General features: G+C 38.7%; 1 protein-coding gene across 1 annotated transcript in view; it reads right to left on the bottom strand.

Moving 5' to 3' along the window:
- The window catches only part of LOC118813393 (membrane-associated guanylate kinase, WW and PDZ domain-containing protein 1-like), a 195,164-nt gene that overhangs the window by 120,998 nt on the left and 46,459 nt on the right, over positions 1-27,707 (bottom strand). Inside the window, 1 exon segment of the mRNA XM_036578708.1 lies at positions 15,415-15,531. Coding sequence (XP_036434601.1) covers positions 15,415-15,531 — 117 coding nt within the window.

Genomic DNA, 27,707 nt, shown 5'->3' with positions numbered 1-27,707 from the left:
CACATCTAGCCAAACCAGGTTACATATGAGTCTATATCTAAGTCTATATCAAACCAGATTACCTATTTAACCCCTAAAAGCTAGCTTTATCCTTGGTATATTCAGCCAAACCTGTCTTTATCTAACCCATAGAAACCAGCTTGATCTTTATTAAGCCCCCCCTCCTTCCCCCAGCCATTTTCTTGATCAAAACAGCCTAGCACAATTTGAACGGATCGAAACAGCTTCACAACATCAGTGTAGCCTTCATTAACCTAGCCCAGCTATAACGTACAATCAAGTCTGCTACAAGCATATGGCGCTCTATCCTCAGTCACACCAGTCCATTGGGGCTTTCTTACGCTTTCCTACAAAACCATCACACGCCGTTCATATTCTCTGACCAGTCCAGCCATTTGCACACCTATGCTGGCCGACTGCCTATGAAAAACAACATGGTGTGAGGCTACACCTCTTCATCATTGGTAGAAGGTAAACAGATGGTTAAAAGAAAGCAGAAGAGAGAGACACTTGCCTGGATGTCGATGTGAAGTGCAGGAGAGCAATCTCTTCCAGCGCGCACACACTCACTCACACACACTCACTCACACACGGGTGCACACACACACACACAGGGCCCTCTCCGATCAAGCAGTAATCCTCTCTTTGTGTCAACGGCTAGCAGAAAAATGTGTCCAGCACAATGATCCTTCTCTGGGAAGACGAACTGAAAAAAAAAGGAGCGTGCAAACGAGGGAGGGAAAGAGAGAAGGAGAGTGATGGAGAGTGTGAGAGAGAGAAAGAAAGGAGACTGAGGAGGGAGCGAGAGAGCAAGAGAGAGAGAGAGAGCACGGAATGAAAGAGTAACAGCAGAAGCGAGAGAGGGCTGGCGGTCGGCAGAGGATTTGAAGAATGAGAGAGCAGGGGAGGTGGAGAGAGATCAGGTGGGGGGAGGGAGAGAGAGAGCAGGCGAGAGAGGGAGGGCTTTGAGGGATAAGGGATAACTCTGCTTTAGTAGGCAGCAGCAGCTGGGAGGACAGAACGGAATAGAAATGAAGGGACAGAGACAGCAAGGCCGAGAGACAGGCACTGGCGCTGGGGGAGAGAGAGGATGAGAGAGAGGGAGAAAGAGCGAGAGACACTGACTTACCCTGTCACTGACTGACATTTACTGCACTGTATAACAATGGCCATTTGTAGAGGGGGGATTCGCAAACACAGGGTCTTCCTGCCGCGGGACACACACACCAACACACACTCACGTACACTTTACACTCGCTCACGCACACACACACGCTGCTGCAACCTCTGGAGAAACTGCAGCAACAAGCACCTGTTAGCTTCCACCAAGAGAAGGAATGGAGAAAGAGAGGGAGAGAGAGAGAGAGAGAGAGAGAGAGCGGGAGCGAGAGAGAGAGAGAGAGAGAGAGAGAGAGAAGGACAACAACACATGTGAAGGAAGGAAAAAAAGAAAGGAGGCAGTGCTCCCTCAGGCCAGAGTGAAAGATGAGAGAAGAGAGGGAACAAAGGAAGACAAAGCCATCCTGACAGCGTAAGAAAAGCCTAGACATACTGTGGGCTGCTGCTTTTGAGTAGTGTGTGTGTGTGTGTGTGTGTGTATGTGTGTGTGTGTGTGTACCCCACTTTGTATTTTACCTACATAAGGAATGAAAATTGTCAAGATTTTTAAGATCTACTTCATTGCTTTTATAATAATCTGCCATGGGAAACTTCACTGACTAGCTGCGCTGGAACTGTGTGTGTGTGTGAATATGTGTCTATATGTGTATTTAACAGTGTTGGGGTAGTTACTTAAAAAAGTAATCCTTTACAAATGACTACTGTGTCAAACAGTAATGGGATCATTTATTTACTCACTTCCTGGGAAAAGTAATCTCATTAACACTTTGTATGCATACCATGTCTATAAGAATCTATAAACACATTAATAGCACATTACAATACATTGGCATTACACTTTATACCTATGTTAATAATATTGTAATACGTAATAATAATACATAATATGTTCACAGAGATGGAAAAAAGTAATTCAGAGTGTTTTGATGTGGAACAGTCATTTGTGGAGAAACCTACCGAGTCAGATTTCTTTACAGTGGTGGTGACCCAGGGGTCACAATGTCTACAACACAAATGCAGCTATTCTACCAAATGTCTTAGAACTATCGTAAAACAACGTCTCAGGTAACATGCAGCATATTCATAATCATTTCATGTAATAACTTTGTGTGAAGGAGCTTTTCAGAGGCATTAAACGCTTCAGACGTCTGGTTCCTGGTATCACCACTGTGACATATACACCATATATGTATCTATCTCTCAAGTAAAACTGCAGCTTTGCTCGACTCTACACGCGATTCTCTCTAACTGTAGACAACATTGTAGTGTATCACTTCCACAGTACAGCCAGCATCTACGTAAACACTGCTAGGAAATAAGATAGCTAATCAGCAAGTTTGGCCACTTTAGCTGCATACAGTAAACAAGAAAAGATCATTAAATCATTAATCTCAATTAATCATTCATCTCAAATTTTTTTTATCCTTTCTTTACTTCTGTGCTATACTCCAAAATTCACATACTCACATAACTGCACCAAGTGGAAAGTGGAAGGACAACTTGATTTTTGATCACAAAGTACAACAGCAAAAATGGTATATATCTTATTAACATAACATTTTTAATGAATCTGTGCATTTGAACCTCCAAAAAGTGTATAATAATTTTGAATTTATATTGGGGGATACAGACTTCTCTCATTATTTATATACGTGTTAATGCATGCTCACATGCTTAAAAACAGTATTACAGCCACCAAGAGGGCGCTTACGATAATATATGTGTGAACTTTTGCGAATTAAACAATGTTAATGTAGTGGAGTAATGCAATGTTACCACAGGACGCCTGTAATGTAATTTGCACAGGATAAGAAATCTGGGTATCAATGACAGAGATGGGAGTGGCTACTCGATTTATGCCCTGCCGTTACCCCAAAAACGTGTAGACGTTGTCAAATTAACATACATTTAATTTAGCCGTTATTCTGTTTACTCTAACCTTTACTCTAATCTTGCTGACTTAAGTGAATGCACAAGCATTATCATTAGCTTGGGAATTACACAGCCAATAGTCAACACCGTTGCAGAAAATCAACCTGTTTTCTGTCATTGTTATTTCTTTTAACGTTCTGAGTCATACACTTGAGGTGAGACAGTACATATCAGCTTGATTTTAGCCACAAAGAACACAAGAAAATGCTTCTTCAAGCACTTGCATACTTAATAAACTCCTTTTCCACAGAAAAAGTTTTTACTGACATGTCGATTCACATGGGATTAATATAACCTGAGTTCATGTCTACTACTGGTTTTATAGAAGGTAAAATGTGCTTGAATCTTTACTGACTGATTTTTGCTAATTTATCACATTTAAATGTTTCTGATCCTCCAACTAATTTTATTATAAGATAAAGAGACAATACGAACACAATTGCAGCTTTTACATGATCATTCGATATACTGAAGATAAAGATTTGTTCAAAACCTATATCACCCATGTGAAAAAGTAATTGCCCAACCCCAAACCTAATAACTGGTTGTGACACTCTAGGCGGTAACAACCGGAACCAAACATTTGCAGTAACTTGCAATGAGTCTTTTATATCACTATGGAGGAATTTTTGGCCCACTCCTCTTTGCAGAATTGTTTTAATTCATCAACATTGGAAGGTTTTCAAGCATTAACTACCTATTTAAGATCTTGCAACAGCATCTCAATGGGATTCAAGTCAGGACTTTGACTCGCCACTCCAAAATCTTTGTTTTGTTTCTTTTAATGCCATTCAGAGGTGAACTTGCTTTTGTGCTTCAGATCATCATCCTGCATCATCCTGCATCATCCTGCATCCTAACCCAACTGCGCTTAAGCTTAAGGTCACAAACTGACAGACTGACATTGTCCTTCAGGATTTTCTGATAGAGAACAGAATTCATGGTTTCATCAGTTATGACAGGTTGTCTAGGTCCTGCAGAAGCAAAGCAACTCCAGACCACCACACTACCACCACCATGTTTGATTGTTGGTATGATGTTCTAACGGTGGAATGCAGTGTTAGTTTTACACCAGATGTCACAGGACTCATGTCTACCAAAAAGTTCCACCTTTGACTCATCAGTTCACACAATATTATCCCAAAAGTCTCAGGAGTCATTTAGATGTTTTTGAAACTCAGTTGTGGTCAGCAGTGGTTTGCACCTTGCAACTCTCCCATGGACGCCATTTTTGCCCTGTGTCTTTAGATGTTCGTCTGGGTTCTTTTGTGACCTCCTGGATGAGTCGTCGATGTGCTCTTTTGAAATTTTGGAAGGCCGGCCACTCCTGGGAATGCTTCACTACTGTTTCAAGTTTTCTCCATATGTGGTTCACCGGAGCTCCAGAGCCTTAGCAATGGCTTTGTAACCCTTTCCAGACTGATAGATTTCAATGACTTTGCACCGCATCTGTGTTTGATTCTCTTTAGAATGTGGCATCATGTGCTGCTTTTCGAGACCTTCTAGCCTGCTTCACATTGCCAGACAGGTTCTATTTAAGTGATGTTTAGATCTAGCAGTAACCATGTCTGGGTGTGGAACCCAATAGTCAGTTGAATTTGGTTAACTGGTTGATTTAGTAACTACAGGGGCAATTATTTTTTCAAACAGGGCCAGGTAGGGCTGAACAGCATTTTCCCTTCAATAAATGAAATCATCATTTAAAAACAGCATTGTATGTTTACTTTTGTTTGTCTAATATTAAAAGTAGTTTGATGTTCTGAAACATTCAAATGTGACAAAATGCAAAAAACAGAAGAAATGAGAAGGGGTAAATACTTCTTCACAGCTCTGTATATTACCCTTCACATTCTCTACCAGGGACTCAATTTGTCTACCTCAGTCCACCCGAGGAAACTTCACTGACCTTTTCCCTTCCTGTTTCTGGCATCAGCGCACTACTGCCGCATTTAAATTCAAACACACCGAGTCCAGCACTCACTCAGTCAGTGCTTTCCAACCCCCCACCGTTCTGGCACTGGAGAGGGCATCAACGACAAGGAGACATCAGTCTATTGTCCTTCTGTCTTTAGAGATGCAAAAGCACTGAGCCCAATAACTCTAGGCCCTAAACACTCACACACACACTAGGTGTCCTGAGTGTGCACTCTGTTTGACCTATATGTTTATGATGGGAGGAAATCAGAGAGAAAGCAGTGAAGGAGCTGAAATGCAGCTGTGTGACTCCATCTTGTCTTCCGTTCTGCAGCATCACCAGTGAGCCGACACACACACACGCACGCACGCGCGCACGTACACACAAACCTGCTGCTCTTAAAGGGCCAGCGCTGCTTTAAAAAGACTCTGCACGTTATATATAGTACAAATATAAAAACAGAGATACTTGTTTGTTGTTTATGTTGGACAGCGACAGCGACAATATTTTTGTTAATGTATCAAGAGTTTTATCCATGTAATAGAAATGAAATTTCAAGGGCTGTTATATAGACATGTATGATGTTGTTGTTGATTGTGAAAATGCTAGCACATCCTCTACAGGGAGCACACTTAAATATTTTTCCCATTTTTTCACAATTTCTATTAATAATTTATAAACATATAAAACATAAAGTCTCAAATGTACCATAACTTTTGCACAGGCCACACTTTATTTATTTATTTTTCCAATACGCTAATTTGAGCAGATAAACAGTGAAGTGTGTTCTCTTAATTTTAGAGCAAGAAGTAAGACTGCATCCATTTTTTACAAGGTAGGGCTGGGCGATAAAACGATAACGATAATTATCGCGATTTAACTTTTCCTCGATAGAGCGATACGACATGTTCAATAAATGTTCGCTATAATACACCATTCTTACACTTCCACGTTCAGCGAAAGCCTTGGTGGCGTTTTCTACTGCAAGGAAGGCGACACTACTCTGCTGTCGTCAGGAGAGGGCGCACTTCCGAGTTTTTCTACATGATTAGTGAGGGAGGGGGCCACGAGTAAGAGGAGTCTTTAGCAATGGCTGAAACGCGGAGTTATACATTCCCTGTCTGAGTGGAGCGACCAGCGATCTGTTCTCCTGTGACCAAATGTGAGTGACAAGGTCAGTGGTGCAACTGTACTGACCTACAGTGAACTCACCTCTTTCCTAACATCCTAACCAGCTTTAGCAGCGTTAAATCACAATCCTCACAACTAAAGCACTGTTGCAGCACTCGGACAGTCATATTTTAATATGTCACTCTCTGTCACTCCAAAACACAGAGAACTGATGATACTGTAGATCAAACACGACACAAAAGCACCGCTTTCAGTTTAAACGTACCTAAAAGGAGGACTCTGTTTGTCTAGTGTTGATATTTTGCGGTTCACCACTTAAACTACTACAATTGAATATCCAGTTGTCGCTAGCTGGTGTCTGAATACTGTGTCATTTGTAGCGGGGTAGCCGAGCGCTCGTCACCAGCTAAAAATAATCTGTTTTCTTTCTTAAATTATGACTATTACAAAATAGCCATGCTTTTCCAGCTGGTAAAAACAGCTCACCAGACACTCTCTCCCACTCTCCCATGACAGATCTGTGAAATGTTCCACTGTTTGGTGAGTGTTTGTCATGTTCCGACCATAAAGGATAGTTTAAAACAGCAATTAACCACCCAGGAGCAAAAATCAGCCTTCAAACTTGAAAGAAATAATGATTTGACATTTATCGCAGTATGTATCGATATCGAACGATATGAATTTTGTTTATCGTGATAACATTTTTGGCCATATCGCCCAGTTCTATTACAAGGATATCATTGTTTTGAAGTAAATGTGTTTTGAAGTGTGTAACATTAAGAACTGTCACTATCCAAAACACATACTTTCTTTGATTAAGTAAACTTTTTTTCTGTTCTAATGAAAACTATTATGATATTATGCGTGAACAACAGTTTAGAGCTGTGTTTGCTAGTCAGGTACTGGCTAGTGTTTTTGAGTTATGCTCAAAATTCAGAAAAACTGTCATTACCAAAACAATTACAACCGAAACATAAGTTTCTGAGGTGTTAAGATCGTACTAGATACTAGTGACAAAATGAAATGTTCACCCATATTTTAATAAAATCAGCATAATTAAGGTAAGTCATTCAAAGTAAAAGGATTTTACTCAAAGTCAGTTTAAAGTCCATAACGTGTCTTCAACTGTGACTTTGAACCAGTTCAAAACAGTGTACGGGGTTAGTATTGTAACTACAAGGTCAAACTCTGGTCAGTCACTATCATGCAAAACACACATGCAAACACATATGCAAATAAGCAGAAAGGATTCACCTGGATGACAACATACAGCTCAGACAATACAAACAGCTTCAGACATGATTCAGGAGCTGATCTGCAGATTAATGTCTCTATTTTCTGAAGAAAGTTTTCAGATTACACATTTATTCTGCCTTTGATCCCCTTTCTGAAAAATATCCAAGAAGATGAAAGACGCAAAAAGCGTGTGTGCCAAATCTGTCTCGAGATGATGTGTGTTTGCGAGCGTCCTGAGTACGCTGTATGTCTTATGTCTTAATTTAAAACTGATCCCACATGTAGTGGAGCTGCACAACAAGCAAAGTACTGGTACTGAGATTACATTGTGGTTGGACATGCCTTGCTATGCATTAAAGACAAATTGGTGAATGAATAATGTAACACTACTCTGCATTATTTTGATTAAAAAATTACTTTCGTTAAATTACATGGACATGTGACTGTGATTGGTTAGAGGGTACATTTGCATATTGCAGAGCATTCACCGCCCCCAAGCTCGGTGGCATTATGTGATTGGGGGTTGTGGCCTAGCTCACAGGTAGAACTGGCAAAGATAAAGGTGGGGAGAAAACTGGGTAAACAACCTAATAAGACACAAATTTGCTGAATAAACAATGTAAATGTGAATAAAACAAACACATATCACCAATCAGGTGTTTCTGTTTCTGTACACCAGTAGCTACAAAACATGGCAGAAGGCGGAAGACACCAGTGGATAAACAAAGAAATTAAAATTATTTAAATTTAAAAATTTCTTTAATATTAGTATCAAAGACAAAAAAATAACAGAGATATTAGGCAGTCGACAGCATCGTAATGCGCAATTGCTCCCAGACAGAAGGTGCCTGCAGCTGATTAATGGACTTTTCCTGGGCCATTATGTTAGCCAGTGTGTTCTGTTTTTACTCTCTTTCCATGTAAAATACATCCCTAAAAACTACACAAAACAGCAAAGAGAAGTTGTCCAATTTTCTCTGTAAACTTTCTCAAAAGTCTAACGAACGTGATGTAAAAAGTTTTATTCTCTTGTATGATGGAAATGCAGCATGATTTGTATCATTTTTTGTTAAGTTTAAGTTGTTTGCTTCAGTTTAATTCAACAGCTTGAACAGAATATCCATTTTAGATCAACTGCAGTATCTGTCTTCTCTACAGTGTGGCCTGCTGGCCAAAGTTGGCCCATGAAGACATTTGATTCGCCACACCACCAGAAGTTACCCCTCACCCACCCCCCTTACCCAATGAGAGAGCATATTTTTATTCTAAATTTAACTGATTATATTCTTATTTTGGTTTATAAAGTATTTTAGTAACAAAATATAGTGTAATGTTACAAAATCTCCTAAAGAATTTCAAACTACCTCCTTTATTTATACACTGTTTTCCCTTTTTAGCCCTCAGGCCACCAAAGACATCGTATTTTGGCCCCTAAGAAAAAAGTTCAGGCACCCCTGTACTACAGAATTCCACGTCTTCTGACTTTCCAGTTATATTCTGAAGATAAAAATTACAGCTGACATCAACTTCTGGTACTAATCCTTCTTTCACATTGTGCACATTGTGAATCCAACTGCTGGGCAAAACTCAGCGTCGTTACGTGTTACAGTCCAATCAAATTTCATGTTGTGTCTCAGCTGAACGCTGACTGCAGCGTGAGGGGCCCTGGTTTTAATGCGGCGGAAAACGTGACAGGCAACATCTGCAGCTACTCGTATTAACTCGCGACATTAGCATGAGCTGCATCTGTTATCTGTCAACAGATTTGGTCAATCACGTTTTTGACAAAGAGGCTGGCCGATTCTTTAATTCTTTAATTTGTTTCTTTGATCATTTGATGCTAATGGTACAAAAAGTACAGCGCAGCACTGGTAATAAATGTTCATGCTCTCAAAATATAACACTGGCTAGAATGCAATGCAACATAGCAACATAAAAGACACTCAACAATTCATAAAAGTATCATGAATATTGTTCTTCTGTTATTCTTTCGGTGATGTAAACACATACATACATGCACATAAAACGCATTATAGACCACAATCAAGGCTTATTTTTTTATGATATACGTAGATGGAAGTGGGAGTGAAAATGCTATATTACGATTAATACCATGTGTATAAATCAGCCATTATTCTTTTTAAAAATTCTCTATATCCTTACATGTAAAATTTGTACAAATATATGGATACTTGGATAGACAGCATTTCGGAATATATATATATATATATGTGTGTGTGTGTGTGTGTGTGTGTGTGTGTGTGTATATATATATATATATATATATATATATATATATGTGTGTGTGTGTATATATGGGTTGGGGTTGAAATTATTTTCAAAAAATGAAGATTATATTAAAGTGTTTGTATTCATTGTGTTTTTCTCACATTTCCAGGACAATAAAAAAAACCACAAGTCTGACTAAGCAGGAGTATCTGACTCTCTTCACTCCCAAAATGTAAATGCTCATCACATGACCACAAAGGAATTCCATCTCCAATACATCAACATGAGAGATTCAGCAAATCATCATAATCCCAAACGTCCAGGGGATTGGACCAGTTCACCGGATTTAAACGTCACATGGCACCAAGGGAGAAGAGAGAGCGAGAAAGAGAGAGACAGAAAGAGAGAAAGAGAGAAATAGAGAGCAAGAGAGAAAGAATGAGGAGGAATGAATAGCAGCAGTGAAATAATGTAGGTAACTGTCCAGTTTAACGTGAGGAAACACTGTGTATGACGCAACCCACTTATACATATTACAAGCTCAGTGTCATTCACTGGAAGGCTTTTCAGTCAAGCTTTTAGACACTGAGGTTGGCTAAGCTGGCTGATGCTCCTCCTTCTGCTGAATATATATCAGGCTCAGCCTGCTCGCTTGTTTTTAGCCTTTGAATGTGTAAGCATGCCAACATGCCAAAAAGCCAGAAAGAGCAAGAGTATAGACTGAATCCAGCTACAACATCCAGTCCCCTTCACTTGTTGTAGCAGGTGTGTAAATTCCATTACAATTGCTTATTAAACAAATCATTGCAATGTGAAATCTCAAACCTCACCACAATACAAGTAAATTAAATTATTTTGGTATGTTTCAGAATTATTCACTGAATACACAAATGTGACCATTTTTCATTTACAGTATATACAACCCCATTTCCAAAAAAGTTGCACAAAGACAACATATCAAATGTTTTTTTGAAAAACATATGCCCATTTTAAATTTGATGACAGCAACACGTTTCAACAAAGTTGGGACAGGGCAACAAAAGACTGGTAAAGTCTTTCAGAGGTAAAGATGGGGAGGGGTTCACCACAACAATTCAAGAATAATGTTTCTCAAATTAAAATAGCAAAGAACTTGGGGACTTCATAATCTACAGTACATAATTTCATTAAAAAATTCAGAGAATCCAGTGAAATCTCTGTATGCAAGGGACAAGGCTGAAAACCAGTACTGGCTGGTTGTGATCTTCAGGCCTTCAGGTGGCACTGCATTAAAAAACAGACGATTCTGTGGTGGAAATCACTGCATGGGCTCAGGAACACCTCTGAAAACCACTGTCTGTGAACACAGTTAGTCGCTGCATCTACAAATGCAAGTTAAAACTCTGCTAAAAATCATATGTAAACAGGATCTAGAAATGCCACCGCCTTCTCTGGGCACAAGCTCATTTAAGATAGGAAAAGTGTCTTGTGGTCTGATGAATCAAAATTTTTAATTCTTTTTGGAAATCACGGACGGCGCATCCTCCAGGTTAAAGAAGAGTAGGTCCATCTGGCTTGTTACTAGCGCACAGTTCAAAAGCCAGTATCCATGATGGTGTAGGGGTGCATTAGTGTAAATGGCAAGTGTGACTTGCACATCTGTGAATGCGCCACTAATGCTGAATGATAAATACAGATTTTGGAGCAACATATGCTGCCGTCCAGATGACGTCTTTTTCAGGGAAGGCCTTACTTATTTCAGTAAGAAAATGTCAAACCACATTCTGCATATATTACAACAGCATGACTCTGTAGTAAAAGCGTGTAAAATGGCCTGCCTGCAGTCCAGACCTGTCAACCATTAAAACCATTTGGCGCATTATGAAACAAAAAATACGACAAAGAAGACTCTGAACTGTTGAGCAGTTGAAATCCTGTATCAAGCAGAAGTGGGAAAACATTTCACTCTCAAAACAACAGCAACTGGTCTCCTCAGTTCCCAAATGCTTAAAACATGTTGTTAAAAAAGGAGGTCATGAAACACAGTGGTACAGACTCTGAAGATGAGACCACACTAAATTCCCAAACTGTCAGTTGGTCTGTGTAAGGAGCTAAAGAATGAACTGCCGGCTGTGCAGCTAATTAAATATAGGGTTTAAATGAGCTGCATATTAATGCATTTTTTTTTATTAACACTTTGCACATCGTCCAAACGTTTTTTGGAAGCGGGGTTATAAAATAAACACATACTTCATTGAACATTATTATATGAAATAATTGATTCTAGGTGTTGCTGAATCGCCACCTTCAAATGCATTATTACACCCCTATGCAATTGTGTAAGACAAGGCAAGCAACACGCATGGCAATTAATTATTGCAACATTAACCTATGTCAGCCAGTGAGGAATGGCAGGAAGCATTTCAATGACAGGAAAACTGGGAAAAGTATGTTGGTCTACTGACTACACAGCAGAGCAAGGGCAGAGAACGCCTTGCATCATGTGATGTTGCTCAACCACAAAGCAGCATTTGGAAAAACATGGTTTCATCCAGAAAGCTAAGAGACAACACTAAGATCTGAGCAAGCCTGAAGAGAAGGCTGAAGAATAATCAAATCCCTTGTACTAGATTTACCAAAACCAATGAGATTTCCACAGTGACATAAATAAATATATGGTAAAAAAAAAAAGACTGAGGTCCAAAGGGCAACTTTAAGTTTACAGGTTTGAACTGCTGCTGTATACTGTGCCACAGATGTGTCCCTAGTCTTACGTCTTTTTTTCTTGTCAGAGACATGCATTTTCTCTGTCCCTCATGACCACACGGTGAGTAGTTAGATCACACTGTTTTGAAGAACGATGTCTGAAAACCAGTGTGTAACCTTGAGAATTCTCACTACCAAAACACACATTGTCTAGAATTAATGGAGGGAAATTAGCCATGACTAAATTAGGCGGAAAATTTGGTAGTGATTTAGAGCAGCACTGTTTAAACACAGCATGAGTCATCAGGTGTGTATGCAGATATACAGGCAGTGAAACGTGACAGTTTTGCTCATATGTGCAAGTAAGTATGTTATGTTATACTTTGCTACTATGAGTGCCTGAGTGTGAGTTAGTTGCCAAAGGTCGTTAACTAAGCGAACTAATCTAGCTAGGTACAGAAAAAAGGCAAAATTATTTCCTTGACAAGTAACGTGTTGGCACAACATCCTCTGAAGAGAACATACCTAATGTAGAAGACAGCGAGTCCTCATCAGCAGCCGACGAGACACTGGTTAGCTCTGTTAGCACATTAGCTCATCTGAGGAGGCAGCCTTTGTTACTCATCCAACACAAAAACCCAACTTTGGCTGTTTTTGAATAATCAAATCTGTTCCTCTGTGTGCTGCTGTATTTTTGAGCAACATCAGTGCTGTCTCCTAAAAAGGTAAGTCTTTTTTTAACATTACTTTTAGCCATAGTGGTTTTTTGGTGGGGGCGGTTTGGCATTGTTTTTCCTTCCCTGTAGTTAACAGGATATCCACTCATTGACTTTTACAGATACCAGAATATCCAAATTAGTCAGACTGCACATCCCTAGTCTCCGATCTAGTACCACAGGCTCACATCCGATTTTAAAAGACCAGATTTGTGTCCACACAACACCAATCATACTTGTTTTTAAAGTGCATGTACGGACAACATCCAGATAAGGTACATTTTAACAGCAAATAGGGTCATCACCCATTCTAATTCAGCGCAACCTACAAATACCAGCTGTGCTTCATCTGCTTGGAGAAACACTCACTGCTTTAACACTGAAGGCAAAAATTCCTGCAACATGAGATCAAACCAAACTCTCAACTCACCCTCCAGCCTGATGACCTGGCTCATTTGCCCAACAAGCCAGAGAGCTTGTCTCCTTCATTCAGAGCTCAGAAGATTTATGAAAGTGAGAAAAATGCTGTGGGGAGGATCCTACATGGTGGGAGTTGAGGGATTATCGTATACCCAAAAGTAACCAAGTGCAGCAAAGTCCTTCATTGTCAGCATGAGAGTGTGATGTTAAGTAATTTTAGGCAAGGCTGCCTGGGGTGACGAGAACATGATTTAAAATGACAAGAACTTGGCAAAAGTTCAACTTGAAGCAAACTGCCCTATTCAACCATGTAGGTGGCATCATGCTTTCCACCTTTTCTCAAGTAAAGGGCTTAGAGTGCAAATATATACCTTTGGTTTAGGAATAAATGAAAGTGGTTTTTAAACTGGTAGTAGGACACCAGTTTAAAAACCACTTTCATTTATTTATGTGCGTGTGAAAGTTTATATTAGGGCTGCAACAAAGGATTTCCTTTATAATTGGTTAATCTATCAAGTGTTCTTGTTTATCTTTTAAATAACTGACTACTATAATGATGTTCCTGTTTCAGTGAGAAATAATTTAAATGATGGCAGATATTTGAAAATGAGAAAAAATAGAACATTTACTGTCAAAATATTTAATTACTCCTGTTTACATTACTGTTCTATTTACTTCTCAGTTACAAATAAGGCTTATACTACTTCTTTATTCATCATTTTGTTCCTTCTTTCATTTTTGAATTTTCATCTTTTCTGTTTTTGTTCTGGCACATTATCTTTTTCCTAATTTGTCACCATTTATGATTTCTGCATTATACATTAATATGTTTTCGTATGCATGAACAATTGGCACGTTTGTGAATTTATGACATACATATTTTACAAATTTTAAGTCTACACATGCAACTTTGTCCCAGAAGCATCATAAAAGTTTGAACATCATCCCATGCACCATTTCTATTTGCTCTGGGATGACTGGACAGTGACTAGACATTTCATTACTGAACACCTACATTGGTTTGGTATTAATTTTAGTACACTGTACTTAACATCACCGAAATGTTTCTCTCTTTTATGAGACTTTCTGTTGTCATGTAGCCTAATATTACCTTAACTGGGTTGACATTAGCTACTTAGGCTGGTTAGTTAAGAACAGTTAACCACTACCAGCTTAAGCAGATAAAAGTATTTGAACTCGGGTGCTTTCATTTTGTTTGTGCATCTTTGCATTGTGCTTGTGCATTGTTGTGCTGCTGTGAAACACCACCTCTGCTTTTACATATCATGCACTGCATACTGTGATGTTTCTGGGTCTTGCTTGAGTTTTTCTCCATTTGCTGACACCTTCATTTAAAGTTGTTTGTGCCTCAAATGACAAAGGCCACATCGTGCCTGTGTATATAGAGTGCACTGAAATAAGTCAGAATTAGCACACATATGAACATTATAAGGTACTTTTTAAAATAACAAACACATCAACATTAAAATATCTGCATCAACATTTTTAGGCAAACAATGTATTCAACTTGACTGATCATTGTAGCCTTAGTTTACAGAATCCCCACATAATGCAAAGGTTCTATATCAATTAATGTTTTTATTTCCTAGAACTGTACAACCAAGACAAAAACTATTTAAGAACTTTACTTTTAAGAGTGTAGCTGGTTATTTAACAAGCACATATTGTACAGTTATGACAAAAATATACAATGATACAGGAATAGTTGCCGCATATATTGTCTGTGCTCATACCATCTGTTTTGTCTTGTCTTGTCTATCTGACCATATCCCTCTTTCTCCTCGCAACATGTTCTGTTGCTATAGCTTTGCTAGACAATAGGATACAGGATATCCCAAGGGAGAACATGAGAGATACACCAGATTGTGAAAACATTCACACTCAGCATGTTGTGGACTAGAGCACATGTGCAACTAGAATGTGAGGCATGGACAAGGCTGTGTGTGTGTGTATGTGTGTGTGTGTGTGTGTAATTATGTAGGTAAGTAGGTATTGTCTTCTGGTACTCACAAGGCACAGCATGGCGGTATAGATTGTCTCTGATGGTCTGCTGAAGATCGTGGTCTGGTGAGGACTTCTGGAAGCGCAGACTTAAGTAGTGCCTCAGGTCCTTGTTCAGTTTATGTCCTACAGACACACACAAATAAACAAGCACACAATCAGTATATTAATAGGTGGCTTCCAAAAATGAACGTTACCTTCTGAATCATCGTTTGATGTAAAGGTGAGCAATACAGCAAAAATATAACATCATGACACTTTATACATAATATGTATATTTAAAACGGACGAACTGCAGCAACAAGTCAGAGCCACATACATAAAAAGGCTATCCAAACTATTTAAGATAGAAGAGGGGGTGAAAAAATCAACCAATTGGTAAAACTGAATCAATAAGATTAAGATAATGTCATAATAAGCTAACATCCAATCAGCCACTTTGTACTGTGCGGTTTATGCAGACCTATACACTGGTTGTTATTTACAGGATCTTTAAAATTGGTCTAAATCTGTCCTTTTTATGATACATATATACAGTGAACATATACAGTCAGTGCTGGTGAAGTACTCATGAAATAAGATTTGGGAATAAGGTATCATGATGTCTTATGGGTGATCTGCTATTTTGGCAGGATTAGTCAGTCTAGCTAGACTGGTTCTGAATAGATGAAGGAGTAGTCTTCACTATAAAGCTACCAATAGTGAAATATGCCAGCAACTGAGTGAAATATGCCAGCAACTGAGTGAAATATGCCAGTAACTGAGTGAAATATGCCAGTAACTGAGTGAAATATGCCAGCAACTGAGTAAAATATGCCAATTACTAAGTAAAATATGCCAGTAACTGAGTGAAATATGCCAGTAACTGAGTGAAATATGCCAATTACTAAGTAAAATATCCCAGTAACTGAGTGAAATATGCCAGTAACTGCGTGAAATATGCCAATTATAAAATATGCCAGTAACTGAGTGAAATATGCCAGCAACTGAGTGAAATATGCCAGTAACTGCGTGAAATATGCCAATTATAAAATATGCCAGTAACTGAGTGAAATATGCCAATTACTGAGTTACATGTATGCCAGTAACCGAGTGAAATATGTCTGTAACTGAGTGAAATGCTTGGCACACTGCTAGAGTTAAGATACACTCCCTTCTCATTTGAATCACTTTTAAGCATGACATGTCTGAAAAACACAATAAAACAGCGATCTCCATAAGCTCCCACAGTGTGTATTAGTATTTGCAGCATGTAAACAAAAAAGTAACCATACCAAAATGGTGGAGCAATTTCATAATGCAGAGTGATGTGACAGAGATTCTCAAGCGCTACACTTAGAAAAGCAAACATTGACATAATTTATTACAATAAAGATAACATATTGTCATATTGTCCACTCTACATCGGTGTGCACTGTGTGCACAGCCTGTATATACAATAAATATCAATACATTCACTGTTTAATAAATTATTTGTGAAAGAAAGCACTGCCAAAAAAGGATTCTCTGGAGCAGCCGCACGTGAGCCTAAGATCACAATGCCCAAAATGCCCACTGTCAAGCATCATCTAGAGGTGTATAAAGCCCCCAGTATTGGGCTGTAATGCAGTGGAACTGATGAAGCAACCGTTGGGGTGGTGTACAGAACTTATCTTCCAACCTGACCTCACTAATGCTCTTGTGGCTGAATGCAATCAGATCCCTATAGCAATGTTCTGACATCTAGTGTAAAGCCTTCCCAGAAGAAAAGAGGCTGATACTACAGCAACAAAGGGACCAGCTCCTAATAATACCCTTGTTTTCAGAGGAAAAACTGGATGAGAAGGTGTCTACAAACATACATATGTAGACATATACCATATAAGTACTATTTGAGAAACTCAAATACAAGTTAGCATAGCATTTACAGGACATTTAACTAGACCCAATGATCCTTGCCCACAACTACAGTTCAGTTTTGGGATCTAGAGCAGCTGTAGTTAAACATAGCATGAGTCATCAGGTAAGGATGCATTAACCAGCCACAGTATCCCCTCAAGAATTTAAGCATTAGCATAGTGAAATGCATGATTAGCAGCAGGTTTAAGACAGGACTGGGATTCAGTTTAGGTTTAGGGTTTGAGTTATGGATGGGGTTAGGCTTATGGTTCGCATTCGTAGAAGAGCTACGACATTTTTCCCTCCACCACAAGACATGATGGAAAATTAGCGTTATTTATGATCAAACCACATGGTGGAAATGGCAGGAAAAAACTTCATTTCGACACAATCTATATCTTTTTCTCTCAGTCTCTTCACCCTCACTCAGTGCATCCGGTCCGTATGTGTGTCACTCAGCGACGGCTTACCACAGTCAGGTAACTGTTACCTAGCAACTGTTTGCAGCTGACAACCAGCGTTGCGGTCCCTACTGGGCACTCCGGATAAGAAGGAAAACGAGAAGAAAGAGCAGGAGAAAAAAACGAAAAGAAGCAAAGAGAGAAATACACGTAGCGTCCATGGCCACTGTGTCCACTCCCGGAGACTATAAACACATACATCCAGGTGTTTATTATGATGAGGACGAGGACAAAATTCATATCGCTATGCTCAGTGGACTGGTTCAGAACAGTACACCATTTTGTAAACACGGAAAGCCAGAAGCTGTCACAGCTTGATGTGTGCACACATATGCACATAGATCTTGATGTATGTGTGCATCCAGAACTGCCTGAGAAGGAAAAAAAGATTGGGTGAATGTGGCTGTGATTGAAATGGATCCCATTTAGGGTGCTATTACATATGTTGGCCATATTTCTTTTAGTGCCAGAAGCATAAAATGGAATTCCAGAGTGGTTTTGAGGGAGCTGCAATCTCACACATTGCACTCATAATTTCTAATAAACACTGCAGATCACTACATCAGCTGAATGTATACTGAAGATGCATTGCGAGTCTCTTCTTACAGCACAATGGACACAGAAACTTTAGTTAAATGTTATGGAGAACAAAAAAACAAACAAAAAAAAAAACTGTAGCTCCATACAGTTAAAAACAAAGGGAGGAGATGGGGTGGCGGCGGGAATTGCGAACACTTCATCACGGGAATTGTGAAGTAATAGGGCGTTAGATTAAAAGGAGGGGTTTCAGCCACGTTCCTCCCCCCAGTCTTCAGTTATAACATAACTACATAGTGATGCAGGTTGACGATGAAAAAGGATCCAAATTAGTTTATTGATTAATAAATTGTTTTACTGCTGTTCAGTAAATTACATAGTTGTAGCATACATTGCAGAGGTTAATGAGGGTAAAGCGATCCATTTTGGTCACAGCTTGTGTTTCATGTTCAGAATAGAATGGAATAGAAAAGAATAGAATAAAGCCATGACATGCATTACAGTGATTGCGGTTAGAATGGCTGCTGTTAGACACAACATAAAGCAAACAATATGAGAAAATACATCAGTATTCAATAAAAAAACAAATTTATTATTGACAGTATACTTCATTTAGAGTAGGTTGCCAAGCAATATAACGGTCAAAAATTATTCCATGAAAGGCACAATAGTTTTTAATTATATGCATTAATATAGACTTTAATTGGTGTGTGCGGTAATATGCGTATACTGAGTTCAGCTTCAAACATAGTGCAGATAATCAGATTTTAGAGCTTTGGAAGTATTATGAAAAAAGTATTAAACCAATGGAGGCTAGTGTTGCAGTGATTTTCACAGTTATGGTGTGTTGTTAGGCAGGAAATGAGGTGGACAATATAATAACATACACTAGTCTTTAATAAATTACTTAATTAGTTATTAATAATAATCACAATAAACAAATTGTCAGTGCAGCAACATATGCAACAAAATATCCAATATAGCCAATATGTGCATTTTTGCACATATGTTAACTGTAGGCTGTGGTTGCTTAGCCACATAACCAGGAAAAGACAATGATAACAGCATCAGTATCAGCAGTTAATTGCTTAAAAAAATTATTAACATTGGATTGAGGTTTAGCTTTGCATTTTATTTATTTTACTGCATCTGTAACCTTAAAGAAATAAAAGTTCTATTTCTTCATAATACTAATCTTAATTAAATTCTATAATAATAAACAGGATAAAATAGGGCAATACACCTTTACAAACACAGCCCTAGTATGCACTGAATTCAGAAGACAAAATTAAAGTTTATCACTTTAAGCCTATCACTTTAAGACTGTTCTGAACTGGCTGAATAGCACACATTAGTATACGTTTGTTTCTGTGTTACCATAAAACACAAGGTCCTGCTGCTACAGCTGGAAGGGAGGAAGCCCAGGTGTCCTCATGAATCAATCACCTAATCAATTATGTAACATGTCCCACAGTTCTTTGCATGCCTCCACGACGCACGTTAATGCAGAAAGAGCAGGGAGTCTCTGTGCTCCAGCAGGACACACACTGTCTTGACACACGCTGGCTGTGCAGCGTAAAGCTCACACACGCGTGCACACACACATGTTGGTGACATATCCTGGCTGTGTAGGGCAACAGATACACACAGACACACGCACTGACTCAGCACAGGTTACTGCCGTCTATATGATTACAGTTACCTCAAAATTGAGTTCATAGTGGTTCTATACTGGGTTAAATATTGGGTTCATAATTCTCTCAAAATTAATAATGTCCTTCTGATAATCTCTAAGCCTTAATATACCGCTGTACAGTGCAAAACATATGTTAAATGTAATACAATCCCTGAAGGGCAGAGGTTTGGTTGCAGCCATATATTAACAAAAGGCCTCACACAGTGCTGCTGTTTCTAATAACCGAACTTTTTTTGCCTGTTGCTTTCATCAGGTAATGTAGTTTAATACTAATATCAAGAGGACACGCTTTGCAAATCTAGGTTTATTGAAAACTGACAAAGTTTGATGGTAATAAAACGATAGTAATAACTCTAAACTCAGCTAAGCGTTGACTGAAAATGTTAAAAGGTCACATGGTTATGAGTTTCATTCAAATGATGAGCCACGCAAACAGTTTTATTAAAATGCTGATAAAAATGTACAGTTTTTCCCCAACATTGCAAACATATTTGCCAGCATATTTACAGTAAAAATATGTAAAAATAATATCACATCATACTCTTTATAAGTAGAGATACACTGTACATTTGTATTGAGGGGTAAATCCTGGAGCGGATATCAGAGGGTAAAAATCTGAATTGACTGAAATGAATCTGATTGAATCCTGTAACAAATCTATCCTGAAAGAGCTTTCACTTACACTGTGTGATGTGATGTTGTTAGCTGTGTATTCCTGCCTGTGGAATTTCTTCCTGGGGGAGTGTTTGAGTAGCTTGACCTACTTTTTGATGCTAACCATAAATATAGTGCTTCAATTAAAAATAGCTCATTTTAAAGTGCTGTAACTTTAAAATAAATAAATAATAGCATCGGTCAATACTCAAGGTTTTGATATTGGTATCGGTTCTAGCAAAACAAAGTGGTATCGTGTTGTAAGGTTAGGCCACTTGTTTCATATCTTCCAACCATCTCCAAATATTACTGCGGTATGCAATATTTCTGGATGGAAAGGGGGGCGTAAAAGCATGTGTGCCATCTCACCCTGTGGTAATTAAACAAGTCACCATTCAACGAATGCTAAACCCTCTAACAATTGCTAAATGTTAAATAGTGCTGCTAAGTAGGGGAGAGGACCTGGTTAGCATTAGTTTAGCTAGCATGATAACAGCTCTACTCACCAAAGAACTGGCTTACTAAAGCACCAGCACTATAATAGTTCAGATGATTATGACTCAAATCTGATGGGGTGAAGCTGAGCAACTGCAGTTGGAGGGACAGAAGGCTGAAGGGCGGAGAGCTAAGGCTGAGAGTTAAGATGTAAGTTTTGGTCAGATTGCAAACTGTAAGAAAAAGTTTTCAGTGCGTTCATGGCTGCGGCCAACTTCAGCCTCTTAATAAAGCACAGCAACTTGTGCACAACATGTGCCTTTTTCTGCAGTGATAAACGCCACAGTACCATTTTGGCTGAGCTAACTGTAGCTTAGTTAGCAGGTCAAGCGTGCCACACGTCACAACTGAGGCTTGCTTCCAACTAACTGATGCTAAAAGAACACCGAAGAGGACGAAGACGTCGAGAAGATTGTTTTTGCAAGTTAGACTCCTCTGGTATGTCAATCTGATCACATTGCTGGAGAATCCTTTCAGTTTGGTCACCTCTGAACTGAGCAGAAAGGGCAAAAGGGAGGCCAAACTAAAGGGAGAAAGAGAAAGATGGAGAGAGCAAGGCAAGGACAGGCAAGCAAGGACAGGGAGAGAGAGATGACAGTCAGGTGGGGAGAGGAAGAAAGAGACAGAGAGAGAGAGAGAGAGAGAGAGAGAGAGAGAGAGAGAGAGGTGACCAGGCTTGGAGAGACTGCATGAGGGGGCAAAAGAGGCGGGTTTAACCCAAATAACAGAGAATTAAACACGCGCACACACAGCCCACTCTGTAGGCCTCCGGTAAACATTACATAACCTCAAATCTAGTTACACATTCTAACCTCAATTGAGTTTGAGGAGGCCTAGACTCTCTCTCTCTCTCTCCCTCACTCACTCTCTCCCCTTCTCTCTTCATATACATACCCATACACTTACATACAGCCCTGTCAGAGGCTCTGGTCTCAGCTGTGGGGTTTATGTTTATGTAAATAGGCAAGAGAGAGAGAGAGAGAGAGAGAGAGAGAGAAGGTGCTTTCTCATTTCACTCTATTTTTGTACTTATGCATTCCCAGGCACATCATCATCTTCACATGCACATCATCTTCACATGCTCAGTCTCTGCTGTGTGTGTTGTGTATGTGCACAGACGTGTGTTTTAACGTGTGTGCATGTGCGTGTGTGCGCGTGTGTGTGTGTGTGTGTGTGTGTGTGTGTGTGTAAGCTTTCCCAAAACACACAGTCACATGCTCTCCTAGCCTAGGGTCTATTATGGTAAATTATTCAAATGTTGATGAGAGTTGGGCTTTGGTGTATGTGTGTGTGTGTGTGTGCTACACTGTTCTACACTGGAGACTAGTCTAGGAGCCTTATATGTGGAACTGAGAGTCGCACTCTGTGGCATTCAGCACTTCCTGTCCACAGAAAATGATTCAGAACATTTCTTATGCGGATTTGTTTGTATATTTTCTGGGTCACAGGGGGAGCTTGAGCCTAGCCTATATATAACACACTGTTGCCTCTCTGAGTGTGACATGTCACTCTTTGTTGAGCTGCTACTGAGCAACGAAGGATGAAAGGGGAGGAGTGAGAGCCCCCTGCTGTAAAAACAATTCACATCTCTGCACAAAGACAGCTTATTGTTTTTTTATTAAAAAAAATTAAATAATAATAATAATAACAATAACAATAATAATAATAATAATAATAATAATACAATGTTCAGTAATTAATAGTAAAATGATATGGGGCTCTTATTATGACAGCAGTGACATTCGAGGCACCGCTTCGCCTCATCATCCAGTGCTGGTCAAGGAGCGGTAGCAGATAAATTCTGTGTTCTCCACAGATTTATAAACTGTGATTAGCACAGTAACATAGTTATCAAGACCCTAAGATGATTTTTACTTAAACACACACTCACATCAATGTCCTCAGTTACTCAGAATCATGTGTAGTGTCAAGAAAAATGTACATTTTCTCTTTAGAGCATAAAATAAGACCAAAAAACACTAATTCTCTAGCTGCTAGCACACATGCTAATAGCACTAGCATTATAGCTTCCGTGCAAGCTAATGTTAACTTGTGATATTCTAAAAATAATTCCAACAATTAATCCAGTTTTCTGGAATCACATGGGTCACTTGAGCAACTTACCGCTGTTATTTCACCCATTACTATGTCTTTGTAAGACCCATGGTGTGTGTTTTTTTTTTGAAGAATGTGGAATGTGATTTCTTCCATTAGCTGTTATTCTTATATTGTTAGCACTGGGAGGGTATGAGGAGGGCATTTAATGATATATAGCGCCAACCACTGCTTATCTCAGGAGACACCTTTAACAATGGTCATCAGTCAGTCAGTCAGTCACTTAGTGAGTAAGAGACAGTGACTCTTATAGGCACAATAACGCACAGTAAAACAGAGGGAGCTCCAAATCAGATGGAAATGGCAGTTAATAGTTAATGTGAAAAAGGGATAAACTTAGGCCGACCTACATAACACATGGTTTGTCATTAGATTGTCGGTGAATCAAATATTAAAGGAGCACTCCAGCATTTTTCAACCTAATCCCTATCTGCTGCCTCTGCAGCACACGGTTGATTACCATGGACAATGAGTTTGATGCGTTTCCCTGGCCTTAGAACCAGAACATCAAATCCAAAGTGCTGAAGCAACTGCCCATAATAATCTGTTGTTTTGTAAGTACAGGGAAATTAGCGTGCATGTATGCTACAGATGCAGCAGATAAAGATTAGGTTTAAAAAGCATTCCTTTACGTTACTTTCCATCCTTTTCCTCAAATCACATAAACTAAACTATGCCTTTAATGTGTATTTCATTTGCATTATTTATCTCACAGAAAGCTAATCAGTATTACTGGGTGTCCATTCTAAAGACAAACTGAGGTCAATTGTGGTAAATGGTTTAAGTACAGTTTCATGGTTAACAACCATTTAAAGACAGAGATGAGATACAGCATTATGTGAGTGTGTTTGTGTGTGTTCTCTGATTGTGATTCAGTTCATGTCTGCTGCCTCAATACTGGCCTTTGTGTGTGTGTGTGTGTGTGTGTGTGTGTGTGTGTGTGTGTTTTCCACAGCTCAACACTGCCCTCTGTGCCTCGCTACTCTATGGACCTATTCTGCTTCCTCTGGACTGGTCGCCATGGTAACCCACTCCGGCCAGCCAATCGCAAGCAGGCTAGAAAACTCGCTGAGTCTGCTGCCACCATCTGGAATGTTTGAGAACTACAACAATACGTTTGACACTAAATGTATTCTGATGTGATATAAAGAATACACGTTTACAGTTATGTTGAATGCGACTTCTTCTTAATAATAAGGCATTATTTATGTGCGAGGGCAATCAGACACATACAGAGATAACACATACACACCTGATCATGAGAAACATACACAGCCACATAACCAAAATACTACTCCCCACATGCTTTACATGAAGTGTCCAGCATTAGGAGAGATCCTACAAGAAACTATACATGCATTTTAACATATAGAGAATGCTAACCTGTTCTGTTAGTTATTCACAGTTTATGTATAATAATACCACCATATAAGCTGACTAATCTGTGCCATATGGCAGTTCTACTGCTACATATTGTGACTGTGATATACTAATATATAAGGACATTTGTTTGATGAAGTTGGACTAAGTGAACACTTTAATTTTAGGGTCTGAAAGAGATGAACATTTTGTGACTGATTTAACTTTAAAGGCCTAAAAATTCCAATAACCACTAACATCAGCTGTTATAATTTTAGATTTAAATGTTATGCAGTAGTCTTAGTTTAAAAAAAAACTATCATCACACAATGCTTCAGGGAGCATATTCATATCACATTTCAAGTGATACTGTTCCTTGATGTGGCTTTTAGAACCATTAAACACTTTAGACATCTGGTTCCTACCCCTCCACTGTAAACAGACTCTGACAGATTCTGACTCTGCAAGTTTCTCTAGAATGACACATTTCACATTAAACCATTCTGAATGACTCCGCTCACATGTTAACAATTTACGATGTTGAATTTTGACAAATCAGTGGAATGTCGCTTTAAACTCAAATATACAACAGAAACTTACATTCTTAAATGTTAACATTAATATTAGCATTAAATATAAATCTTTGTGGTTTTGGTTTCTGATAATTACCACTTTTTTCTTCACATTTTTATCAGTTCTCTCCACACAAAGGGTTCTTTTGTGTTATTCTCATGCTAAAAGTTGAGTTTGACTGTATTTTGCATGTCTTCATTATTGTAGCCGTGATGATAGTTCGTGCTTAAATGTAACATGTATATGTAGTAATATGACAGCAACCATGACTTCAGCTGATATTATGGGTCAACTGATATAGTGGTCATGCTCTCCTTCACTCACCAGAAAACCCCCCAAAACACTCGTCTGGTTCTGTGATTTATCAGAAAATGCTCAACACACAAAAATGATACTGACATAAAATGCAATGCTCGATGAAGCTGTTGAATATCACATTTACGATTATTATTAATGACAAAAGTATTATTAAACCACTGTGCCTCTGGCTGGATATGATGCAAGTACAGATTTTTTAAAAGTATAAACAGAAATTTAATTAACCTCTCCTATAAGCACATAGCAAAATAAACAATTATAAAAGCACTGTTCAATATTGTGCAAAATAAAAAGAAAAGAAATACTAATACTGAAAGGCTGAGAAACAGTCAGCATTACCTCAACAGATTTTTCTATAAAGGCTACAAAACAAATAAATACAAATACATTATTTTTAGAAAAGTATATTTTATATAGACACACAATAACTTTTTTACTTATTTTTGTTTAGTTGTTAAATATCTTTGTTAGGACAGTAGCCATTACTGCCTGACATACATGACCGTGTTTCATATCAGAATCTTTTTGAGACCTCAAAGTGCAGGTTTTGGGTAAACAGAAGACAAATGATGTTATTAGCTTTGTTGTCCATTGTGAAAAAAAGGCTTAAAAAGCTGTTGCGCTGGTCTGAGTGAATCAGACACAGCAGTGCTGCTGGAGTTTTTGAACACCTCAGTGTCACTGCTGGACTGAGCATAGTCCACCAACCAAAAAGGTTGGAGGATGACCAACCTGCGCAGCAGCAGATGAGCTACTGTCTCTGACTTTACATCTACAAAGTGGACCAACAACGTAGGAGTACATAATAGAGTGGACAGTGAGTGGACACAATGTTTACAAACTCCAGCAGCACTGCTGTGTCTGGCCCACTCATTCCAGCGCAACAGGCACTAACACACCATGTCATTGTCACTACAGTGCTGAGAATAGTAATATGGTAAATGGAGCTGATAAAATGAAGTGGCCAGTTGGTGTATATATAGACCATATGACTTCCATTCAAAACATTCAAATATATCTTGAATGCAGTGCTGATTGTTACTTTGAATAAATAAATTTGAATAAAAACATTTTTGCCTTCTTCTGTAAAGTTACCATTTAGGAAATCTGAGGGATTTTTAGATGAGGTATTTAGCTTAAAACAATCTCAAAAATGCCTTGGGTTTAAAGACATCATAACATAATCCTTGTATATATAGAAGGATCTAAGGTCTAAATACTTTATTGTTTTTAAATTTTAAATAACTTTTTCACTGTGGGACTGCAGTTTGCAGTAAGTCAGTAGAATGGTCAGCACTCAAAAATCACCCATTTATGTGTAATGCAATTACTGTTCATAATAGCTTGTGTGAGTTTGTCTTAGGCCAGGTTGGGCCCACTGATGCCAGGCTGTGCCGGTTTATGTGTGTTCCATGGCTAGCAGGTACCCTGGCACAAAGCTATGTGCTGAACACACACTAGCAGGTGCGAATCACTCTGTGAACAAGGCACACTGGGACGCGAAACATGATCACTAAAGAACAGCCACAAAAGTGTGCTTCATAATGCACCATGACTGGACATGTTTTAGAACAATTAATATAGTAATTACCGCCAGCGAGTTTTGAGGAGAAGATCGCGGCCACCTTTGCAATCACTCACAGTAAGAAACAATACAAAGTCACCATGTGTGTAAGCTAGGGCCTGACTAATATGAAAAATGACCAACTATACCGATTTTAAGAAGTTAAAACTTCCAGTAGCCAATAATATTAACCAATATTATTTTATATGGTCAAAACTTTAACAAATTTCAACTGTTCTGGTTTAACCATGCTTTACTGACTGATATGACTGTCAAGTTTTGAATATGATTGTCAGCTCTCAGTTGTAATACATCTTACACTGAAACAACAGAAATTTTCAATGTCCTACGTAAGTATGGAACAAGACACTTATAAATATTCTTCTAATTGAACCTTTAAAACTTAACTTTAAAACTGGTAAATAACATGAACTCTCACAATGTCGAACTGTCAAACAAGCAAATTTAAAGCACATTGTCTGTTCTACTTAACATAAACACCTCATGATTAATTTCTGTTCATATACACTGCCTGCTACACTACTCTGTTCATTTTATCAGCTCCACTTACCACACAGTTGCACATCGTAGTTCTACAGTTACAGACTGTAGTCCATCTGTTTCTTTGTTAGCCCCCTTTCACCCTGTCCTT

This window comes from Colossoma macropomum, unplaced genomic scaffold, assembly GCF_904425465.1.
Source record: "Colossoma macropomum unplaced genomic scaffold, Colossoma_macropomum, whole genome shotgun sequence".
Classification (NCBI taxonomy): domain Eukaryota; kingdom Metazoa; phylum Chordata; class Actinopteri; order Characiformes; family Serrasalmidae; genus Colossoma; species Colossoma macropomum.
Note: the sequence above shows the minus strand (reverse complement) of the source record. Positions and strands in the feature narration are given on the sequence as shown.